We start from the raw sequence: 23,570 nt of genomic DNA, 5'->3' as shown, positions 1-23,570 counted from the left end.
AAATATTTAAAATTTCCCGGTAGGGCTGACAGCTCTTTCAAAATGGCACTGACGCTATTGCTGGGGATGGGCAGCCCTCCCCCTCCATGCGATCGGGTGGAGGGGGTGGGGGGCGGCCCGCCCTGGCTATGTAAAATGAGCTGCCGCACAGAAGATTGTGGCGGCTATGCGACGTGCGGCCCGCCCTTCGCCCACTGTCAGTACCACACATAAAATAGTGGCCAAAAACACTTGCTATTGGTAAAAGGGACCAAAAATGCAACAAAGCCATGAAGTTTCATTCTATATATTTTATACAAACAGAAAAAAAAGTCTGCATTTCCCAGATTGCGATTTCTTTGGGGTACAAAGCCCAGAAATCACCATGATCTACTGTCAACCTCTTCATGTTATTTTATGTTGAGTAGACAGCCAGCAAGTCGCCAGTATTGTGTTATAATCCATGGGCTAAATGACCTCCTTCTGTGCTGCACACATTTTCCTGCAAAGACTTTAAGCTCAGTTCAATAATATGAAGTAATATTCTGCTTTTATATTTGAAGGTTTATGAAAATAAGGCCAAAATATCAGAGCCTGCTTAAATTAAAATCCCGTGACAGAAATGTACTGAATTCCATAAAGAGGTGGCAACTACAAAAATCATTACCACACTGGTGAGTGCAGTGCGTGAGACACCCCACTAGTATGCTCACCTTGTCCATATTCCTCAATCAGTGAAAATGCAGGATTAACACAGCTGGGTGCATGGTAACAGAACAGATGGTGCACCGGTAAAAATGAATTTCTGCTTTGTGCTGTGCAAACATCTGCTTTTACCTAATAGCTTATTATCTAGAGGTTACCCTTTTCTCTGAAGCTTTACTGATGATAGTCAACTTGGTGCAAAAGCCCCATGCATTGTAGTTCCTCCAGAGATAGAATTTCAAAGGTAATCATGTGGTAATTCTTGCCAACTACTTGTTTTTAAACATCTAATGCATCATAGCACAGATGTGCTTATCTCAGACCTTTGATACCACCCAAGGGTTACCCCTTACCTAACAGCTGAAGGTCAGTCTCCAGACGCACTGCTGACTGGAATAACAGCTCATCCCTATTTTCAACAGAAGTTTCTGCCTCCAGGTGATTTTCCAGCCAATGTGCATATTCTTCCTTACACAAGACCTGAAATGATGACAACAAATAAAAAGTTTAGACGAAACCTAATGATGTTTTAAAATTATTTAATGACTTTTTAAAAACAATGGATTGCTAGGCAGACCATTTATAAATGCTGATTATAACTTAGGCTGCAAAACCGTACAACTGGCCGGCATATAACAAAACCCACAGGAATCGAATGTAAAACACACTATAAAAAAAAAATCTAAGGGCCCCTATTAAAAGGTGAGGAGTTTGAAATTATCAGAATGATGTTAAACCCAGGTTACACTCCTGTCACCGTGCCAAAGAACACGTGTTTACACGGGATGCAGAGACCCGCATAGGAGGCTCCAAATCCCAGTTATAAAGTAATGTTAGTGAAGTGTCAGGGAAAGAGAGTAGGTTCTATGCTAACATTAACATTGGGGAACAGTGGGGAAAGTACAGGGCCAGAACAGAGTTCACAATTCATCCATCAAGTCCTAAAAACTAAGTTTACAATTGTGCTTGCTCAAATATTGATCTATTTCTCCCTGAAATTTTCCTACACCATCTGTGTGGATTGCTTTTTAGCTCAAGTTAGAGATGCTTCTAAAAATATAGAGGACTTCTAGGGAACTTCACTTTACAGCTGGTGTGATGTTGAAGCAGTGCAAGATTAGCTCTTGAAAACGGTCTGACGACACCCCCCTGAATGAGAGTTGTGGATCTTCATCTTAGTTGTAGAACTCAGTTGTGTCAACCATGGCTCAGTTGGTACCACTCTCACCTCAGAAGGATGTGTGTTCAAGACCCACTCAAGAACTTGGTCACAACAATCTAGGCTGACACTCTTATGCAGTACAGAGGGAGTGCTGCACTGTCGGAAATGCCGTTTCCAGGATGAGGCATTAAACAGTGGTCCAGTCTGCACTCTCAGGGGTCTGAAAGATCCCGTGACACTATTTTGAAGAGGAGCAGGAAAGTTACCTCTCAATATTTATCCCTCGATCATCACAAAAAACAGACTGATACCTGGATTCCAAGTTAAATTATGAGGAGAGATTCCCTGGAATTTGGAAGGTTAAGGGGTGATTTGATTCATGTTTTCCAGATATTAAGGGGAACTGAAAGGGTAGAAAGGCAGAAACTATTCTTGCTGGTTGGAGAGTCTAGGACTAGAGGTACATAGTCTGAAAATTAGAGCTCTAAAGGCCCCAAAATTGATATCTTATCATGGAAGAAAGGTTTTCCTTCAAGTCAATCTTATTGTCTGTTTCATGTTCTTTACAAAAGTTATCCCCATCTCCCATTCTGTTTCTCTCCCCTCAAGTTGTCTGGCATAACTTTGGTTTCATTCATTTCTTTGTCCATTGTTTTATTTCCATGACTCTAGTTCTGATTTACACCTGTTCCCTATGCTTGTTTTTTTAAAAAAAACTATCTAATCTCATAGTCAGCAAGGTAGTTACCTATTCACATTTATAGATGATTCATTACTGTCAATATATCAGTTTATGTATGTAATTTATAGAAATTAAATCTCAGGATATGGGTGTCATTAGCAAGGCCAGCATTTAGTGTCTAATCTTTGTTGCCCTCGAGGTGGTGATAGTGGGCCACCTTCTTGAACCACTGCAGTCTGAGTGGTGAAGTTCCAGGATTTCAACATTTTAGGGACATTCCCTTAAGAATCAGTATCTTTGGAAGCAAAGCAACCCATTCATTCTCCGTAAATTGATTCTGGACAGCAACACAAAACTACATGCAAAAGGAATTTTCCATTACAGGAATATTACTGGAACCCGAGCCGCTCCCGAGCCAGGTTTCCAAACAAAACATCTTTGAAAAAAATCCTTCGAAGGTGATTTTCGCAATTAGGCAGCATTCTACAGCAGATTCCAGAGGGAATAAGTGAAGGTACCAACTAAAAGGAAACAGTGAATGTGTATTATTTCTTCAATTAAAAAAAAATAATTTAAGCTGCAATTTTGTTCCTTATCTTTATCCCATTTCTTAATTGTATGCCTCCCATTGATGTTTTTCCCTCAGATCATGGCTGGTTTTTATTCAGTTTTTATTTTTAAACTCTTCAGTTTCTTCTCAGGTTTGCTGTTGAACAAAACCAAACATAAAAGCTACAAAATATCTTTCTAGTCGCTTCACGAGAAATGTCCTTTTTTTTGTCAACCGATTGCAAAATTACAGCTGGACACTTCCTGCACCTAAACTTACAGGCTGCTGGACACAGACTGAACTGCCCATCTCCAATTCCACAAGTCACTGGACATTGAGCAGAGAATTAGAGGAGACAGGTACAAAATAAACAAGCTTCAAGCAAGAATGGAAACTTAATTAGAGTGCAACATTTGTAGACTAGATTCTCTGCAAAAGGAGTGGCGGCTAAGGTGACTACCTCCTTTAGAAAGGAGCTGAATGAGGCTGGTGATCATGGTATTGTTATATTGTTGTAGTTAAATTAGCTTCTGCTGTGCCAAATCTGCTCTGTTGACACAGTGGAGCGATTTCATAACAGAGGCAAAAGGCACAGGCAGTTAATCCAAAGTAGCTACTGTGCACCTATGAATCTCACACTTGGGGCAAAAATTATATTCATTAAAAGCTTGGCCACTAGGACAATGGATGACCTGTGGGAAGCACCTCAAAATGGTAGACCTGACTGTAGCAAATTCGGTTGATCAATCAGCCCATGGCAGCAGGTCATGTTGAAGGCAGCCAATGGGCAAGCCTATTCCAGGAGGAATCTGCCGCCTTCACAGTGACAGCATCAAACTGTTCACACCACAGGGCTGCTGCCGACAGCTGGGTGGCTGCTGGAGTGAACCCTGCAATATAAAATTAGGATGGGCTGACCAAACATGTCATAGGACTCAATAGGTCCTCTGCTTTCGAGTCAGGGGAAGTGAGTGTTGTTTGGAGGCCAGCAGGCCAGGGTTGAATGGTGGAGATGGGAGTTGGACGATTATCCTGGAATTTTACTCAAGCATATCTAGATATTAGGAAGTGCTAATGCAGGTCCTTTCTCAGCAGATTAAATAGGTAGGTAGACTATATATTAGGGGAGATCACACAAGGTGCTGGATTATATGCACCGGCCGCTGGAAGCAGCAGTGGGCGAAAAAAATGGCAGCCCACATGCCTCCACAAATCTTCCTCACGGGGTCGCACACTAATATTCCGGTCGGGCCATCCCCACACCCCCAATCATGTTGAGGGGGGCGGGTTCTCCAACACCGGCAATGGCATCAGCTGTGCGCAGGCGTAATTTTTAAAGGGCAGCTGGCCAATTTAAATTTTTTTAAGTTTTACCGCCCCCCACTGTACTGATTAAAAATCTGCCGCCCCTTTCCCACCCCCCAATAACAATAAAATTCACTATTTGCCCTCTCACTGCAACCCCGCCCCCCCAAGAGCACTTTCCTTTCACAACGCGACCTTCCACCTACCCCCAAAATGAACAAAGTGCACAGGTTACCCCTTTCCCACCATCTTCTACACTAATGATGTAAATTTGACCCGGTTCCCCAGCTGGGAAAGCGAAGGCGCGGGAGTGCAGGCCACCACTCAGAAGATCGCGGCCCGACCGTAAGACTGGATTCAATTTTATGTAAATGTATGCATTCTGCTAATTTGAATACTTTAATCCGGGTCCGATCGCCCAGCAGTGGGGGGACAGCCACGGAGCCTCGCCACCGTCAGGAAGATTGGGCCCAACCCTCCCAGCCTCACGAGCTTTTTAAAATATCAGCCAAGGTTTGTGATGGACTAGATGGTCCATTTTCATTTCATGTTCTATATTCTCATTCACCCACTGCTTTATTTAACAGACCTTAAAACTGTTCAATTCAATTATATTTTATTGGAAGCAGTGGAAGGTTGTAAAGTGTGGGTAAAGGAAGAAAGATGAAAGCATAAAAACACAAGTTGATGGGGTCTGATCACATACACCAACTGAGAGCTATAGTCAGTACAAGCACTACCATACTAACCCATTACAGAGTAGAACACAGCTTCTAAACAGATTCGTAAAGCTTATAAACAAATACACACCCTCTTGGCTATACACAGTGTCCGCAGTCCATCTGTGGCATATTGGTTTAGGTAATTCTGGGTTTTGTTTCGGATTTTCCTTGCACGTTTGCCTGCGCTGTTCTCTTAAAAGTTGGAAAGACAAAAAAAGGCCAATTAAATTTGTAAGGAAAATGCTGCACAGTTGCCAAGAAAACCTCAAAACATTAGAAAAAAATTAGATGCTCAGACAGGTTTTTTTTTTATTCATTCATGGGATGTGGGCGTCATTGGCTATTCCAGCATTTATTGCCCATCCCCAATTGCCCTTGAGAAGGTGGTGGTGAGCTGCCTTTGAGAAGGTAGTGCCCTTGAGACGGCAGTGGCAAATTATTTTTTTTAAACAAAATTATTCCACATGCCTAGGGCACACAACTGAACAAATTTAAAGCACTCTTTTTGGAAGATCATGAAGCTTCTTGCTTCCTCTGCAGCCCCAAATCTTGTCGAGTCATCCAAAAGCCATGGGGCTATGCCTCCAGTCTGAGCATTATTGCAGCCTGGGCCTCAAGGCAGTTTTCTATGGTGTCAATGCATGATTGCTCCATAAGAAGCACATTTGCAATGGAATGTGTTTATCTCAGCGGCACAGTGGCGCAGTGGTTAGCACCGCAGCCTCACAGCTCCAGCAACCCGGGTTCAATTCTGGGTACTGCCTGTGTGGAGTTTGCAAGTTCTCCCTGTGTCTGCGGGGGTTTCCTCCAGGTGCTCCGGTTTCCTCCCACAGCCAAAAGACTTGCAGGTCGATAGGTAAATTGGCCATTGTAAATTGCCCCTAGTATAGGTAGGTGGTAGGGGAATACAGGGACAGGTGAGGATGTGGTAGGAATATGGGATTAGTGTAGGATTAGTATAAATGGGTGGTTAATGGTCGGCACAGACTCGGTGGGCCAAAGGGCCTGTTTCAGTGCTGTATCTCTAAATCAAAAAAAAAAATCCTCTATTCTGACCGGAGAGCAATGCTTCAATCCGGCAATCCTGATCAAGAACATATGGATCTCAATGACCAAAGGGGATGCAGACAGGAATGACCTGCAATTCAAACTCATGACAAGATGAGAAGCTCCCTGCCAAGTCAGTGAATTATGGTGCAAACTAATTAATGCAGCAGTACTAATATTTCACACTGGTGCAAGCCGAAGGAAGACTTGCCACACTCGGCATTTCCCGTAACACTGCAGCTTCTCCACATTTTTCAAATCACAAATGGTTTCTATTATTTAATGAGCGGCTGGAGGAGCTTCTGGCACTGACAAAGGAAAAATTCATCAGCCTTTCAGGAAGCGAATGCAACCATTTGGAGTCTGTCCAATTAGAAAGTTATTTTTCAGTTTTAAGTGCTGTCAATACATCTCTTTTTTAATTCTGTTTTAATGTTGCTTATACAAATTTTTGTTCTAATGTTACAGATACATCTTTACCATTTGACTTTACGATAAACTTTATGGCTGCATACTTCAGTCGGATTGCAACAGGATGAGGTTTAAGACAACTTGCATTCATATAGGGACTCTAACACAGTAGAACAGTCCAAAGCACTTCACAGGAGCGCAATTAGACAAAAATGGTCACCTAACCAAAGAAGCAGCCATTATGACAAGTGACCTAATACTTTGTCAGAGGTAAGTTTTAAGGAGCAGCTTAAAAGGATGGGTGAACAAGGCTTGGTGCGAGCTAGGACACAGGCAGCAGAGTTTCGGATGAAGTTTGGGATCAATAAAGGTTGATTGGCAGTCATTAACACTTATCACGTCATTAAAAGGATACTTACATCATTAATTAGTAGACTTCACTTTGTGTTTAATAGGCAAATAATGTGCAAACACAGCAACTTCATGGCAATCACGGGAAAGTTAAGAGAGGCCATTTTCGTGAAGCTAATGTAACGTTATATAATGTAACGTAGCGATGCAAATCGGCCAACAACTTGCGAGAATTTGCAATTCATGGAATGGTAAGAATGAAATCTGAGAGAGCTGGACTTTTAGCACAGTACCTTTGAATGAATATCGCATACAATATAGAGTATTAATAGCTGAGACACTAAAACTGCAACACAATTACATTACAGACTGTAATCAAATCAGATGAGGCCATAGTTCTGCAGTTAACCACAAATTATTACACAAAGGCTCTGCCAGATCTGTCACCCAGCCTGCTCCAATGCAACCACGCCTGATAACCCTACCCAGCTTTCAGTTTAATGATGGCACTCAGCTTCCTTCCCCACCACAAGAAAACTTAAAACTGATGCACCAGTAATATACTACCAGTATATAATGCCAGAATAAAAAGGACATGCAGAGAATGGGCTAGCCACAAAATAAAAAAAGCTTCAGAATACACAGAGGATATCAAGCAGTAATCCAATTTAGGTGTTCAGAAGTAAGGTGACATGTGCCATTGAATTAAACGACTGCACATCTCCCCTTTTATTCCTTACATCATATTCCACCCTCTATTCATTACACTGCAAATTAAATTCATTTACTATTTAAAAGCCTTCTTATTTTCGAGTACAGATCCAAGAGAGCAAACGCCTTGTTGGATTTCAAAGGCTTTAACATGTTTGGTATTAAATATTCCATAATACTGTATCAACTGTCATCAATAGCTGGTGTCAGCGACTTCTGTCGCAAATAGTACATTATTGATATTAAGGAACCAACCCTACCCATCCAACTCCTATTGGATGCCCAGAGCGGCCGCCAACTGTAAAATGTGGACCTCCTTCCTACTGGGTGAGATTGGAGAAGCTGGGATTATTCTCCTTAGAGAAGGGAAGGTTGAGGGAAGAGCGAGGGGCTGGATCTATGGGAAACCCCTCGAACTGAATCAGGAAAATTTTCATTTGCTGTAAAATGTAAAAATGTAATTGGCATGACAAATGTGAAATGGAAGGGTTGTGAGGCAACTCATGATTGTAATGAAGCAAATGGACCTCCTTTGCACTCTTTGTATTTATTGACTTGGTGCTGTTTGAAACTGGTAATGTAATCTTTACAGATTTTTATGAATAAAGTATATTTTGGAAATAAAAAGAGATATTAAAATAATGAGGGATTTTTTTTAAATACAGCAAATGGGGAGAAAGTGCTTTCTCTGTAAGTGGGGCAGGAATCAGAGGTCACAGATTAAAACAATTGGCAAAAGAACAAAAGGGAGAATTTTTGACACACAGAGGGTGTTGTGATCTGGAACGCAATGCTCGAAAGGGTGGTGGAAGCATATTCCACAACTTTCCAAAAGCAATTGGACATGTACTTGAAGAGGACTAATTTTCAGGGTTACGGGGATAAAGCTGGGGAACAGACTAAATTGGATGGTGCTTTCAAAGAGCTGTCACGATGGTCTAAATGATCTCCTTCTGTGCTGTAATATTCTATGGGTGTCCAATGGGCCCAATGATGTTTGGTTGTAGACAGCAAATTAGAAATGGAGAGGGGTGCTCAATGGCTGCAGGCCTTCTTGTGGGCCCCAGCAACAATGTGAAAGTGCTTTTAATCATTTGGGTACAATATTAAATGTTTATCTCTAATGAGTGATATTCAACAATAGTGGGAGGAATAATAATGTGGATACATGTGGGGAACACTCTTAAAATACTATCAATCAAGATTCCAAGATAACAGACTAGGGATTTTTACAATGCAATGTATTAGCTCATCACAAAATTTTCCAGTGGAACAACTAAGTGATTAATGAGGAAAGCTAACACATCCAAGACTCTGAATAAACTCTTGCACAGTGAATGAGCATCAGGGCTGCAGGCTGGGACCAGTGCACAGACATAATTTCTTTTCTCACAGAGATTGTTTTAGGATTCCTAGGCTTACTGTTCTCATACCTCATTAACATGTAAATATAATGCAATTTCTGAAGCAACAATATCAAATTTAATAAAAAGAGATATGCCTACTGGGCTAATTGCTGCATATATTATGTTAGAAACCTTTGGTGTTTCTTCCAAAAGAGGGCATCATCAAAACATTACACAAACTGCCTCCAGCAACCAGAGATCTCACAATGACGAAATCTCTACCAGATGCCCATTTCGCTTCCCCAGGGGAGCATTTGTCATCAACATTTATATTAGGTGATGCCCAAAAATGTGGGATTCTTACAGTCACAATGGAACTACTGTAAAGTGACTTCAGGAGCCACACCTGGTAGTTTCCAAAGCTTGCTAAATTGAGGAAGTAACCTGCACACCAGGGTGTTAAAACGCTTTGCTGGGGAAAGGCATCATCACCCTCATCTACAAGCGGAAGGGGGAGAGGGCAGAAATCAGAAATTGGCAGCCCATCTCACTGCTTAATGTTGACTACAAGATTCTGTCCAAAGTCATAGCCAGTCGAGTCAAGTCTGCTCTGGAGTTGGTGATTCACCCCGATCAGACCTGTACTGTACCCGGCTGGAAGATCTCTGATAGTCTCACGCTACTCAGGGATACGATCGCCTATGTACGGGACAGGAGGGTGGACACCTGCCTCATCAGCCTGGACCAGGAGAAGGCTTTTGACAGGATATCGCACACCTACATGATGGACGTGCTTTCCAAAATGGGGTTTGGGAAGGGAATCTGCAATTGGATCCAACTGCTCTACACAAACATCAGTAGCGCAGTCTCAATCAATGGGTGGGAATCGGAAGGTTTCCCGATCAATTCTGGAGTCAGACAGGGCTGTCCTCTCTCCCCGGTCTTGTTTGTTTGCTGTATTGAACCCTTTGCTGAGTCCCTTAGGAAGGATGCAAGCATAAGAGGGGTGACAATCCCAGGCAGTGGAGGCACTCAGGTCAAAACTTCCCTGTACATGGATGACATCACCGTCTTCTGCTCGGATCCGCTGTCCGTGCGCAGACTGATGAGCATCTGCGACCAGTTTGAACTGGCCTCGGGAGCCAAAGTAAATCGTGGCAAGAGCAAGGTCATGTTCTTTGGGAACTGGGCTGACTGATCCTTTGCTCCCTTCACCGTCAGGTCAGACTACCTGAAGGTGCTGGGGATATGGTTTGGAAGGGCCGGGGCGTGCACCAAAACCTGGGAGGAGCGAGTAGCCAAGGTACAACAAAAGTTGAGCATGTGGGGGCAGCGATCTCTCTCCATTGTGGGTAAGAACCTGGTCAACAGGTGCGAGGCGCTCATGTTGTTGCTGTACGTGGCGCAGGTCTGGCCCATACCCCACTCCTGTGTTGTGGCCGTCACCCGAGCCATTTTCCGCTTCATCTGGGGATCCAAAATGGACCGGGTCCGGAGGGACACGATGTTCAAACCTCTGGATAAGGGCGGGAAAAATGTACCCAACGTCGCCCTCATCCTGATGACCACCTTTGTGTGCGGCTGCATCAAGCTGTATGTAGAGCCCCAGTACGCAAACACCAAGTGTCACTACGTGCTGAGGTTCTATCTGTCCCCGGTGTTGTGAAGGATGGGTCTGGTCACATTGCCGCGGAATGCTCCATCCAGTTGGACCGTGCTGTACCACCTATCCTTCGTGGAGCAGTTTCTGTGGGAAAACACCTTTGACCACCGATCCATCAGGCAGTGGTCTGCACGGAATGTCCTCAAGGCCCTACGGGAAAATGAGACGGTGGATCCTGTTGGATGGTTCCCCGAGCAGACCACCAAAGTCATCTGGCGGAATGCCTCATCACCAGAACTTTCAAACAAGCACCAAGACGTAGCTTGGCTGGTGGTGAGAAGAGCCCTCCCTGTCAGATCCTTCCTGCACGCCCGAAGTCTCGCCCCCTCCGCGCAATGCCCCCGCGGTGGCTGTGGTGGGGAAGAGACGGTCGCCCACCTCCTCCTGGAATGTGTCTTTGCAAAGCAGGTGTGGAAAGAAGTGCAGTGGTTTTTGTCGAGGTTCATCCCAAGCAGCTCTGTAACACAGGAGTCTGTACTCTACGGGCTGTTCCCAGGGACACACACCGAGACAAACATCAACTGCTGCTGGAGGACTATCAACTCGGTGAAAGACGCCCTTTGGTCTGCCCGAAACTTACTGGTCTTCCAGTGCAAAGAGTTGTCCACGATCGAATGTTGCAGACTGGCACATTCCAAGGTCCAGGACTACGTGCTGAGGGACGCACCAAAGCTTGGGGCAGCCGCAGCAAAGGCTCAATGGGGAAAGACCACTGTGTAAAGTCCCCCCACCAAGCTGAACAGAGGGGTTGGATTCATGGGAAACCCCTCGAACCATATCGGAAAAATTTTCATTTGCTGTAAAATGTAAAAATGTTAATGGCAAAACAAATGAAATGGAAGGGTTGTGAGGCAACTCATGATTGTATTGAAGGAAACGGATCTCCCTTGCAATGTTTGTACTTTTTGGTGCTGTTTGAAACTGTTTGGCAATGTATTTTTTAAACAGATTTTTATGAATAAAGTATATTTTGGAAATAAAAAAAAAAGCTTTGCTGGTCAAGCACTGGTGTACAAGTTGAATGAATGACTTCTACTGCATTGTGACTAATACACTTTTTCTTTAATTAAACAAAGGGCACTGATCAGTCTGGTAGAAGCAGAAAACCAAAAACAGGTTTTGAAATAAAAATCACAAATGAGGAATCTGACTTCATGACCCCAATCACCGTGTCATGTAGGAGATTATCCGATTGTGAAGTCATCCTAAGAAATGTTTTCAAGATACCTTCCTGTGCCCTCCCCCACTGCCCCGTTCCACCCCCCGCAACCCTAAACACCCGTTTGAGTAGTAAGTTTTCATTTTATTGTTTCAGATTCCCAGCCACTGCAAATATTTTTTTTTGGTTGCTTTTTGCTAGATTTATGTATTGAGTAACATTTTGGAAAAGGGCGAGACAACCTTAATACAGGAAGCAGCAAAATAAAGCAGAGAGGAGACCAAAAGGTGAATGCCAAGAGTCAGAAATTCTTACTGCCACCGCAGAAATGCAGCTAATAGGTTTAGTGGCCATGAACAGATTTCTTCGAACTGGAAGAAAGGTAATTAATAAAGCTGGATGAGATAAAAAGGTCATTTCGGACGGACTGTGAACAGACATTAGCAAAGATTTTAAAAAGACAATAGAATATTGAAATTCCTTTGTGGGTCAGTGATCTGGTTAATGTGATTATGTCCCATTCTTATGGGTATCATTTTAACAATTCTGATAACTCAGTTATTAGGTAAAATAGAATCCAGAGGAATTTCAACCATATGGTGAGGGACACGCTTGCAAAACAGAAGGAAACGATCCAATTCAGAATGGAAAGGATTGGTAGGAAAATGAAGCCCAGTTAGCCAAGCCAGAAGTTACTAAAGTGAACGTTCAGACTAGATGGCTGCAAAGTGTCCAGGAATAAATGAGATCAGGGCCACTGAGTTATCTTTTATATTGTGTTAGCGTCCTGGGTTACTAAAGTAAGCACCTGAAGCACAACGAAACTAAAACTCTCAGGAGTCCCAAGACTGGCTGCCAGTTTTAGTGAACCCAGCAGTTCTAGCACAAGTCTTAGTTCAACCAGAAAGGAAAATTACTGAATGGAATTACACGTTTCAAAGCGCTGATGTGATTTACTCAGGCAACCCTAGAGCACGATGCAGTGATGTAAAGGACAGCAAAGCTTTGATTCGGCTATGTGTTGGTGTCGGGGTTCAGATGCTGCATTGCAACATTTGGCTTTTTTGGTTCTATAGCCAGACATTAATTAGCTCAAGGCAAAACTGCTCACGTACCAGTAAGTCTGTAGAGACTATTTTTGATATGCCATGCTGCACAGCACAGTTCATACAGAATAGTCAGTTTCATGCAGCGTTGGAAATATGGAGTCAACGGCAAGTGCAGTCTCCAGGTAAAGCAGGGACGGGCGGGAGGGGCTAGAGGGTAATGATACAGACTTAATTCAATTTTCCAGTATAAAAAAGACAAACATGATGTCCTTATTTTGTATAGTGCTGTGATTTTATAACTTTAATCTAGTTTAACAGCAAAACTTGCATGCAGATAAGTGGTTTGGTTGGCATCCTTTCATCTACGAAAGATGATGGACACGCAACAAACAATCCATTTAGGTGGGGTGTCTACCCTTGGTGCACTTTGCTGATGGCTGTGAAGGCCAATCCTCGAGAGGCAGGTTCTGCAACAAGTGCCGCACGTGAAGCTGCCAAGTGACGCTGTGAGTTGTTGTTTTTGACGTTGGAGCCTGTTGCCAAGCTGCTGTAGCAATTGGTCGTCATGGTAGTACACACTAGTTACAGGATGTGTCGCCATTTCCCTCTTTCGCCAGCTGATAACTCCCAGGTGCGATCGCCAACATTTGGGGCTTTCGTGTCATGCTTGCAAGCATCCTTGAAGTGGAGCTTTGGGCACTCCACTGGTTATCTGCCCCTGGCTACCTCACCATACGGAAGGTCCTTGGGTTTACGACCGTCTTCCAACCTGCAGACGTGTCCGATGCACCAAAGCTGTTTCGGTTTGATTAGTGTCAACGCACTTGAGAGCTCTGCTTTTGAGAGGACTACGTATTTGTAATTTGTGGTGCTAGGATATACCCATATCGTGGATGTATTAGAGAATAATTTATCTAGTGCAGGCTGAAGCATTGGAAATATGTTGCTCACCATCCTGGTGAAATGTTAGGCCTGCTGCATATGCAAAAGGGGGCCAAACTCCTGCATGAGGATTCCCATGCACATTTGGCTGCATTCATCAAAAATACACAGCTTGTGGCCTGAGCAGCAGTCCTTGTGGCTGCACGGGATCCCTGGAGGTGGACACCAAAAGGTAAGCTTAGAAAAATGTACTTTCTTGATTGTGGAGCCAGGCGGTGCAGCAGCATTCCTTTCAGCTCCATTGCCATGATGTCGACAGTTGCTGTCCCTCAATCAGCTCCCTTCCAGACACGCCCTCCCATCATTCTGATTTCTTTCCCCTGGAGGGAGTGAATGTTTGTGCATGGGGTGACGATCAAGCGGGCTGCTTTGTCCTGGCTGGTGTCGAGCTTCTTGAGTGTTGTTGGAGCTGCACCCATCCAGGCAAGTAGAGAGTATTCCATCGCACTACTAATGCGTGTCTTGTAGATGGTGGACAAGCTTTGGGGAGTCAGGAGGTGAGTTATTTAGCACAGAATTCCTAGCGTCTGACCTGCTCTTGTAGCCACAGTATTTATATGGCTGGTCCAGTTAGGTTGCTGGTCAACGGTAACTCCCTAGACGTTGATGGTGGGGAATTCAATGATGGTCATGACCATTGAATGTCAAGGGTAGATGGTTAGATTCTCTCTTGTTGGAGATGGTCATTGCCTGGCACTTGTGTGGTGCAAATGTTACTTGCCACTTATCAGCCCAAGACTGAATGTTGTCCAAGTCTTGCTGCAAGCGGGCACAGACTGCTTCAGTATCTGAGGAATACGGAACACTGCAATCATCAGTGAACGTTCCACTGCTGCCTTGATGTCAAGGGCAATCATTCTCACCTCAGCTCTTTTGGCCATATTTGGACCACGGCTGTAATAAGGTCAAGAGCTGAGTGGCCTTGGTGGAACCCAAAATGAGCCTCAATTGGTGTTTCCTACAATAACTATTTTGGTTTTAGATTGAAACCTAGTTTAGATGAGATGGCTGACTGACTACTGGAAACGGATCTTTCTTCAAGACACTTGTTGGCCAAAAAAAAGCCATTTTCAATCAAGTTCCTTTTGTCAAGCTTCAACAGAGTAGCAATTCATCAGTCTGGTGAGAAGCATGTTTAATTTTGAATCCCATTTCCTACATGAATGCAGATTTTCCAGGGATCAAAAGATAAGAAACTGAAGAGGGCAGTTTCGTACTCTTTAAGCCCGAGTCCTCACTCCGAGTTGTTGCATAAATAAATATAACCAGATCTCACAAAATGTAATTTTCTGGCCATTCTGTCTACTTTAGAGGTCCTGCTTATGACAGGCTATGACAGTTGTTATATGCACTATCACCTACTTTCTGGCAGGAAGTTTCTGAAAGCTGCCTGAAATGTCCAATTAATGCCACCAGATATCAGAAGCTTGTTTTGCATAAAGGTCTCCGATCAATTTTAAAATAAGGGGGAAGCCACTTAGAACAGAGATGAGGAGAAATTTCTTTATTCAGAGGGTTGTGAATCTTTGCAATTCTCTACCTGAGAGGGCGGTGGAAGCTCAGTCATCGAGTACGTTTAAAGCAGAGATTAACAGATTTCTAAATGCAAATGACATAAGGAGATACGGTGATAGTGTGGGAAAAAGACATTGCAGTAGATGATCAGCCAAGATAGTATTGAATGGCCGAGCAGGCTTGATGGGCTGAATGGCCTACTCCTGGCTCCTATGTTCCTATCTAAGTACATTTCATGATCGTTTGATGTCAAAATCTCATCATCAAAGTCAGAGGTTTCCACTCATTATGGATAATTTTTAAAATAGAAGCCTTTTGCAAGGTATAACCAGCACAACAGGAAGAATACCTTGACTGACCGAGCTACTCTCTCAAGAATCAGACCGCTGGATGGAGGCTCAGGACTTTACAACCTGCTGGGGGTGGATGGGTGGGGCCTGGTAGGATGCAGGAAACCCAGAGTTTTAACGTAATGTGTGCGTGTGACGCCACTGACAAGGTCCCTGCCTGGAGGTCAGGCTGATCAGCAGGCGTCGCTTCCAGTTGGGAGGGGAATGCTGCAAAAGAGGCCACTGGAGCAGCCCTGACTGGGGGGAGAAGGCACTGGTCAGAGTCCTTAGCGGCCCGAGTGGCAGAAGTCAGAGGCCTCGGGGGGCGATTGGAAGGGTCGGAGATTTGTCCGATCAATGTGGGGATTGATTCTTACCTCTGGCAGCCAACAGTCCTGGCTTCCCTTTAGCTGCCATGTTTCTCCGCGGCTCGGGAAAGCTGGCCGTCCTGAGTTAAATTCAAAATGGTGCATAAGAATGATAGTATGCCTTATTATAATATTTAAAGTGCCAACCCACCTCCTGGGAGTAGGTTAGCGGTCTGCCTCCGTTAAAACAGCAAGTGGATGGATTGGAGGAGAGTTGAGATTCAGATTTTTACCACTTTAAACCCCTACCTGACCCAAACCCCTGTTTTTTGGGGGTTAAATTCCACGCCCCACTGCACCCCCCCAACATTATTTGTTTCTAATCGGACAACAAACAACAACCCAACACATAGAGAACTTCCCTTGCAGTTAATTGCAAGAGCCATTCTTTAAAAAGGAATATTAGGATTACCTCTGCAGTTTCAAGCATTGAGATAACAGTCTCACGACAAAAGGTTGCTAGCAAAGTTCCTCAAAACTACTGTCATAGGAAACTTACTCTATGCATTGGTAGTAGCAAAATTAATACTCCAACCACCAGAAATTTCAATGAACTCACTTTCAATCCCTGTAAGTGACTTTACTTTGGTGTCCAGAATAAAGAAAGTTACCAGGTTTCCAGCTCAAACCAAGTACGTGCACTGCAGCCCCAGTCTGACACGGCACTTACAAAAGTAGCAATTATGAACAGTGATGTTATCGTACAGACACATGAATCACTTCAACTTCCTCTCTGCCTGATCTTAATGGAGACATTAACCCTGCTTAAAATGTTAGTAATTTCGACTCTATGCATTAAAAGTTACACTAGCTAGATGATTAATTTAATCAAGTGCTTCCCATTTGTCATTGCAAGTGCCAGCCATGCCTAATTGTGTTATTTGCATGATCAAGAAACATCTATGGCAGATTTTCCTCCATCTTCTAGAACAATCAACATTTATACACTGGAATCATTTATTTGAAAATATGAAGGGTTAAAAAAAAAAGCTCGTACACTTCCAGCAGGTCTGGGCCAATGCAGTCCCACAGAGCCGAAACAACTCAACTGGTAAGCTGTTGCTTCCTTCGCGTTTTACTCCTCTTAAAAAGGACCTGATGGCCTTTGTCAGCTCGTCCAGAGTTAGCGATTTGTCCAGACTCTCCCGCTCTCAAAGGCTTTCATGACCATAGGACATCCCAAAGCACTTTACAACCAATTAAGCACTTTCTGAAGAGTAGTCACTACTATGATATAGGAAACGTGGCAGCCTTTTAAACACAGCAAGCTCCCACAAACAGCAATGTGATAATGACCTGGTTTTGTGATTGAAGGATAAATGTTGGTTAGGACACCAGGGAAAACGTCCGTGCTCTTCTTCGAAATAGTGCCATGGGATCTGTTACTTCCACCTGAGAGGGCAGATGGGGCCTCAGTTTAACATGTCATCTGAAAGACGTCACCTCCGACAGAGCAGCACTCCCTCAGTACTGCAATGGAGTGCCAGCCTAGCTAGTCCTGGAGTCGGACTTGAACCCACAAGCTTCTGACACAGAGGCAACCTTCTAACTGAGCCACAGATGTTACACAGGTTTCTGAAGAGTAACTGTGAAGTTTTAGTAGCCAAGATCATCTTCGGGTCCAGAGTCCGCTCCATGGAGTAGGACGAGACGTGATCGCGTTTCTTCTTCCAAAACGTACATAGAGAGAGCTCTGTGATCAGCAGCCTGAAGGAAGAGGACAGCTCGGTAACGTCATCACAATCTGACATACTAAGGATCAGCAAATCCTTTTATGCCGGGCTGTATGACATGAAGTCCACGGATAGCACGGCCTCCCAGTCCTTCTTGTCACCTATCATGGAGGTCTTAGATGACAGTACGTGGGAGTGTCTTGACAAATCGCTAACTCTGGACAAGCTGACAAAGGCCATCAGGTCCTTCGAGATGAGTAAAACTCCCAGAAGCAATGGCTTAGCGGTTGAGTTGTATTCGACTCTGTGAGACTGGATCGGCCCAGACCTGCTGGAAGTGTATGAGAGTATACTTCTGGCTGGCAGCATGTCAGAATCCATGAGGAAAGGCACCATCACCCCCACGTACAAGCGGAAAGGGGAGAGGGCGGAAATCAGAAATTGGCAGCCCATCTCACTGCTTAATGTTGACAAGATTCTGTCCAAGGTCATCACCAATCCGGTCAAGTCTGCTCTGGAGTTGGTGATTCACCCCAATCAGACCTGTACTGTACCCGGCAGGAAGATCTCGAACAGCCTCACACTACTCAAGGATACCATCGCCTATGTCCAGGACATGGAGGCGGACACCTGCCTCATCAGCTTGGACCAGGAGAAGGCTTGTGATAGGATATCGCACACATACATGATGGATGTGCTCACCAAAATGGGGTTTGTGGACAGAATCTGCAATTGGATCAAACTGCTCTACAACAAACATCAGTAGCGCAGTCTCAATCAATGGGTGGGAATCAGAAAGTTTCCCGATCAATTCTGGAGTCAGGCAAAGCTGTCCTCGCTCCCCTGTCTTGTTTGTTTGTTGTATCGAATCTTTTGCTGAGTCCATTAGGAAGGATGCGAGCATAAGAGGGGCAACAATCCCAGGCAGCGGAGGCACTCAGGTCAAAGCCTCCCTGTACATGGATGACATCGCCGTCTTCTGCTCGGATCCGCTGTCCATTCGCAGGCTGATGAGCATCTGCGACCAGTTTGAACTGGCCTCGGGAGCCAAAGTAAATCGTGGCAAGAGCGAGGCCATGTTCTTTGGGAACTGGGCTGACTGATCCTTTGCTCCCTTCACCGTCAGGTCAGACTACCTGAAGGTGCTGAGGATATGGTTCGGAAGGGCCGGGGCGTGCATCAAAACCTGGAAAGACCGAGTAGCCAGGGTACACCATAAACTGAGCATGTGGGAGCAACGTTCTCTCTCCATTGTGGGTAAGAACCTGGTCATCGGGTGCGAGGCACTCACGTTGTTACTGCATGTGGCGCAGGTCTGGCCCATACCCCACTCCTGCACCCGAGCCATCTTCCGCTTTATCTGGAAATTGAAAATGGATTGTGTCCGCAGGGACACAATGTTCAAACCTCTGGATAAAGGGGACAAAAAATGCGCCCAAAGTCACACTCATCGCGATGGCCACTTTTGTGTGTGGCTGTATCAAGCTGTACGTAGAACCTCAATACGCAAATACGAAGTGTCACTACGTGCTCAGGTTCTATCTGTCCCCAGTGTTGTGAAGGATGGGTCTGGTCACATTGCTGCGGAACACTCCATCCAGTTGGACCATGCTGTACCACTTATCCTTCCTGGAAAAGTTTGTGCAGAAAAACACCTTTGGCTACCAATCGATCAGGCAGTGGTCTGCAGAGAATGTCCTCAAGGCCCTACGGGATAGGGAGATGGTGGGTCCTGTTGGATGGTTCCCTGAGCAAACAGTCCAAGTTATTTGGCAGAATGCCTCATCACCAGAACTTTCAAACAAACACCAAGACGTAGCTTGGCTGGTGGTGAGAAGGGCCCTCCCTGTCAGATCCTTCCTGCATGCCCCAAGTCTCACCGCCTCCGCATGCTGCCCTGGAGGTGGCTGTGGTGGGGAAGAGACTGTCGTCCACCTCTTTCTGGAATGCGCCTTTGCAAAGCAGGTATGAAAAGAGATGCAGTAGATTTTGTCGAGGTTCATTCCGAGCAGCTCCATAACACAGGACTCTGCTCTACGAGCTGTTCCCCGGGATGCACACTGAGTTAAACATCAACTGCTGCTGGAGGACCATCAATTCGGTGAAAGACACACTTTGGTCTGCCCGAAACATCTGGTCTTCAAGAGCAAAGAGTTGTCCACGACTGAGTGTTGCAGACTGGCAGATTCCAAGGTTCAGGAACGCTGAGGGACGCACTAAAGCTTGGGGCAGCCACTGCAAAGGCTCAATGGGGAAAGGCCACTGTGTAAGGCCCTCCCACCATAGGGAACCGAGGGGCTGGAAGCTGTGTAAAACACCTTGGGTTGTATACACCAAAATATGGTTTTGCTGTGTAATGCAAATGTACATTGCATGTAAAATGGAATGGAAGGGTTTTCAGGCAACTCACTTTCTGTATGGAAGGAAACAGGTTTCTTTTGCACTTTCTGGAATGTCAACTTGGAACTGGTTTGTAATTTTTTTTTAAAAACAGATTTTTATGAATAAAGTATATTTTGGAAAAAAAAGGGAACCCCACTTATAGGCACAGTTAAATTGTGTAGGGCATTCAGGAAACTGCTTCTTCCGGGTTTCCAACCTCAACAGCTTCTCCAGAGGACCGGGGGAAGTGGGTGCTGCTGAAGCAGGTCCGAGAATGCAAGGGTGCCTCAAAATGGAAGCGCCCTCGCTGGGCTGCACAGAATTCAATAAAAATACAGGATCCTGCTCGGTAAGTCAAGCTGGGTGGAGGGGAAACCCCTCTGCTGGATTGGTATCGGCCAATACTGCGGCGTTTTATAAACATGGTCCCCTCTTTGCGGTATGGTGCCTCCAGCTCTGATGGCATCTCGGCCTTCTGCGTGGAGGCTGCGTACATTGAGCTGGTGGCCTCCATATGCAGCAGGGAGCTGCTCTGCTGCAAGCAAAATACAGGTGAGCTTCAAAATCGTCCCTAACTGAGGCTGTCCCTGGGCAAGATCCCTAGCAGTAGGAATGCGTCAGGGAGCCGTCTCGAATTAGCTTGCCATTATTTTCCCGGTCCCTCCCCCTCCCCAGCCGACAAGCCCGCAACCACGAGGCCAGGAAAATTCACCGCAAAGTGAGAGGGGAAGAAAATGTGATTGAGAGAGAGATAAAAAAGAGCGAGTGAGATAAAAGAGACAAATTCAACTTTTTAATTTTTAAAGAATCTCCAATACAAATCTGAAGGAATGAGACGCATAACTTCGAAGTGTTAATTTTCAGTGCCAGAGAGGTTCTTTGGCAGTAATTAAGACTTATTGTGCTGTTAAAATTTCACTTCCATTTGAATGGACAAGCCCCAACTCTTTCTGGCGGGTTTAGTGGGTATTAATCATTTAAGTGCAGCAACTTCACATGTGTTTCAATTCTGAGTCTCTGGGTCAGATACTGTTATAGAGAAGCTTCTTTAGCAGCAGGATAACTCAGACAGCAAGTTGACGATTTCCGCGTTTAACTGCGCATGTGAGAGGCCCGAAAATTGCTATTGCTGCCCGATTTGCTGCTGAATAAACGTGAACACCAATAGCTTCGCCGTTATTCCTACTGCAAAATCTATCAACGTTGCCAAGGCAGCCGGCACAAGCACAAGCTCCGACATCATCCGAGCTTGTCTGAAAATCTGCCACCTTGCCAGCATCAACTCGCACATGTGCACATTGACATCGGTATGTACCATGACATCATCACGTACGCGGTGTCCAGCCGGGAGCAACTGACTGACCAACTGAGCGAGGTTGGGGGGTGGGGGTGGTGGGAGAAAATAAGCAGTGAGGGGGTGGGGGTTTGGTACAAGTGGTGAGAGGAGAGCAGGCAGCAACTGGGGGGGGGGGGGCGGTGCGGGGGACAAGTGGCAAGGGGTGGGTGACAAACAGCGAGGCAGAGAGCAAGTGGCAACTGAAGCAACGACTGGGCGGGGGTAGGGAGTGAGCAGGGAGGTAGAAGTCAGGAAATAAAAAAGGTACATGACCATGAAGCCATTGTCGAATGTTGTAAAAACCCATCTGGTTCACTACTGCCCTTTAGGGAAGAAAATCCGCCGTCCTAACCTGGTCTGGCCTACATGTGACTCCAGACCCACAGCAATGTGGCTGACTCTTAAAATGTCCTCCGAAATGGCCAAGCAAGCCACTCAGTTCAAGGGCAATTAGGGATGGGCAATAAATGCTGGCCTAGCCAGCAATGTCCACATCGCACAAACAAATAATAAAAAAGTGGCGTAAAAGCAAAATACTGCGGATGCTGGAAATCTGAAATAAAAACAAGAAATGCTGGAACCACTCAGCAGGCCTGGCAGCATCTGTGAAAAGAGAAGCAGAGTTAATGTTTCGGGTCAGTGACCCTTCTTCGGAACTGACAAATATTAGAAAAGTCACAGGTTATAAGCAAGTGAGGTGGGGGTGGGGCAAGAGATAACAAAGGAGGTGTAGATTGGACCAGGCCACAAAGCTGACCAAAAGGTCATGGAGCAAAGGCAAACAATATGTTAATGGTGTGTTGAAATAAAAAAGTGGCCATTGGTCGGGGGGTTGGGAGGGGGTTCCACTTTTTCGACTGACTTTCAGACTCCAATGCAGAGCTTATTTGCTTTTCTCTGTATAATTAAGCAGCACCATCTTTATTACAGAGAGCTGCCTGAGGCGTCACTGATAGTGAGGGTTCAATGACACTGCATTTGCGCACGTGCGAGTAGTGCGCCATCCAGTGGTTGCGTTGTCAACGAACATGTCCTATGTTAACAGCGTCAGCACACAGCAATAACAGTATCTGCAAGTTCTCAAGCTGTTCAGCTGGATCCAATTCCTGGATACTGCAGCAATTCCTCATTTTTACCAAAAAATGGCACCTTTCACCTTTGTACTTGCAAGAATGTCAGGAATTTCAATTGTTAGCGGGAAATACATGGTTTATCTGACTCAATGGGTAAAGAGACACAACAGAGTGGAAATACATTGTCTCCTGCCATACGATGATCTCCCATGTGGTGGAAATCAGGAGATGGGGGAAAAAAAATACATAAGCGCCAGTCGGGCAGTGCTGTATTCTACTGGCTGGTTCATAAATTGGTGAATGGTATGTAGCAGTGGGATGGATGAGGAACGAGGGGATAGAAGTCCAGTAACAATCAGAAAAGGCACCACAACAATACTTGCATTTACGTAGCACCTTTAACCCAGAAAAATGCCCCAAGATGCTTTTTACAGTGTTATAATCAGATACGATTGTAATGCTGGAACTGTATAAAACGCTGGTTAAGCCACAGCTGGAGTATTGCGTACAGTTCTGGTCACCACATTACAGAAAGGACATAATTGCTCTGGAGAGAGTACAGAGGAGATTTACAAGAATGTTGCCAGGGCTTGAAAGTTGCAGCTGTGAGGAAAGATTGGATAGGCTAGGGTTGTTTTCCTTAGAACAGAGGAGGTTGAGGGGTGACTTAATTGAGGTGTACAAAATTATGAGGGGCTTAGATACAGTAGACAAGAAGGATCTGTTTCCCATAGCGGAGAGGTCAATTACCAGGGGGCACAGATGTAAGGTGACTGGTAGAAGGATTAGAGAGGATATGAGGAGAAACCTTTTCACGCAGAGGGTGGTGGGTGTCTGGAATTCACTGCCTGGTTCGGCGGTGGAGGCAGAAACCCTCAACTCATTTCAAAAGGTACCTGGACCTGCAGCTGAAGTGCTGTAACCTGCAAGGCTATGGACCAGCTGCTGGAAGATGGGATTAGATTGGGCGGCTAGTTTTTTCGGCCGGCGCAGACACGATGGGCTGAATGGCCTCTTTCTGTGCCGTAACATTTCTATGGTTCTATAGGTTAGCTATGGAAAAGGACAAATAACAATCTAGAGTAAAAATCCTGAATTGGAGGGGGGCCA

General features: G+C 45.0%; 1 protein-coding gene across 4 annotated transcripts in view; it reads right to left on the bottom strand.

Annotated features, from left to right (window-relative positions):
- The window catches only part of atp10a (ATPase phospholipid transporting 10A), a 365,726-nt gene that overhangs the window by 41,778 nt on the left and 300,378 nt on the right, over positions 1 to 23,570 (bottom strand). For all 4 annotated transcript variants that reach the window (XM_068033280.1, XM_068033281.1, XM_068033283.1 and 1 more), the window contains 2 exons: positions 5,194 to 5,297; positions 1,038 to 1,164 (listed from right to left, as the gene is read on the bottom strand). In XM_068033280.1, the coding sequence (XP_067889381.1) occupies positions 1,038 to 1,164; positions 5,194 to 5,297 (231 nt within the window). The remainder of the gene's footprint in view (positions 1 to 1,037; positions 1,165 to 5,193; positions 5,298 to 23,570) is intronic.

The sequence above is a fragment of the Heterodontus francisci genome, chromosome 6 (assembly GCF_036365525.1).
Source record: "Heterodontus francisci isolate sHetFra1 chromosome 6, sHetFra1.hap1, whole genome shotgun sequence".
In the NCBI taxonomy this organism is placed as follows: Eukaryota; Metazoa; Chordata; class Chondrichthyes; order Heterodontiformes; family Heterodontidae; genus Heterodontus; species Heterodontus francisci.
Note: the sequence above shows the minus strand (reverse complement) of the source record. Positions and strands in the feature narration are given on the sequence as shown.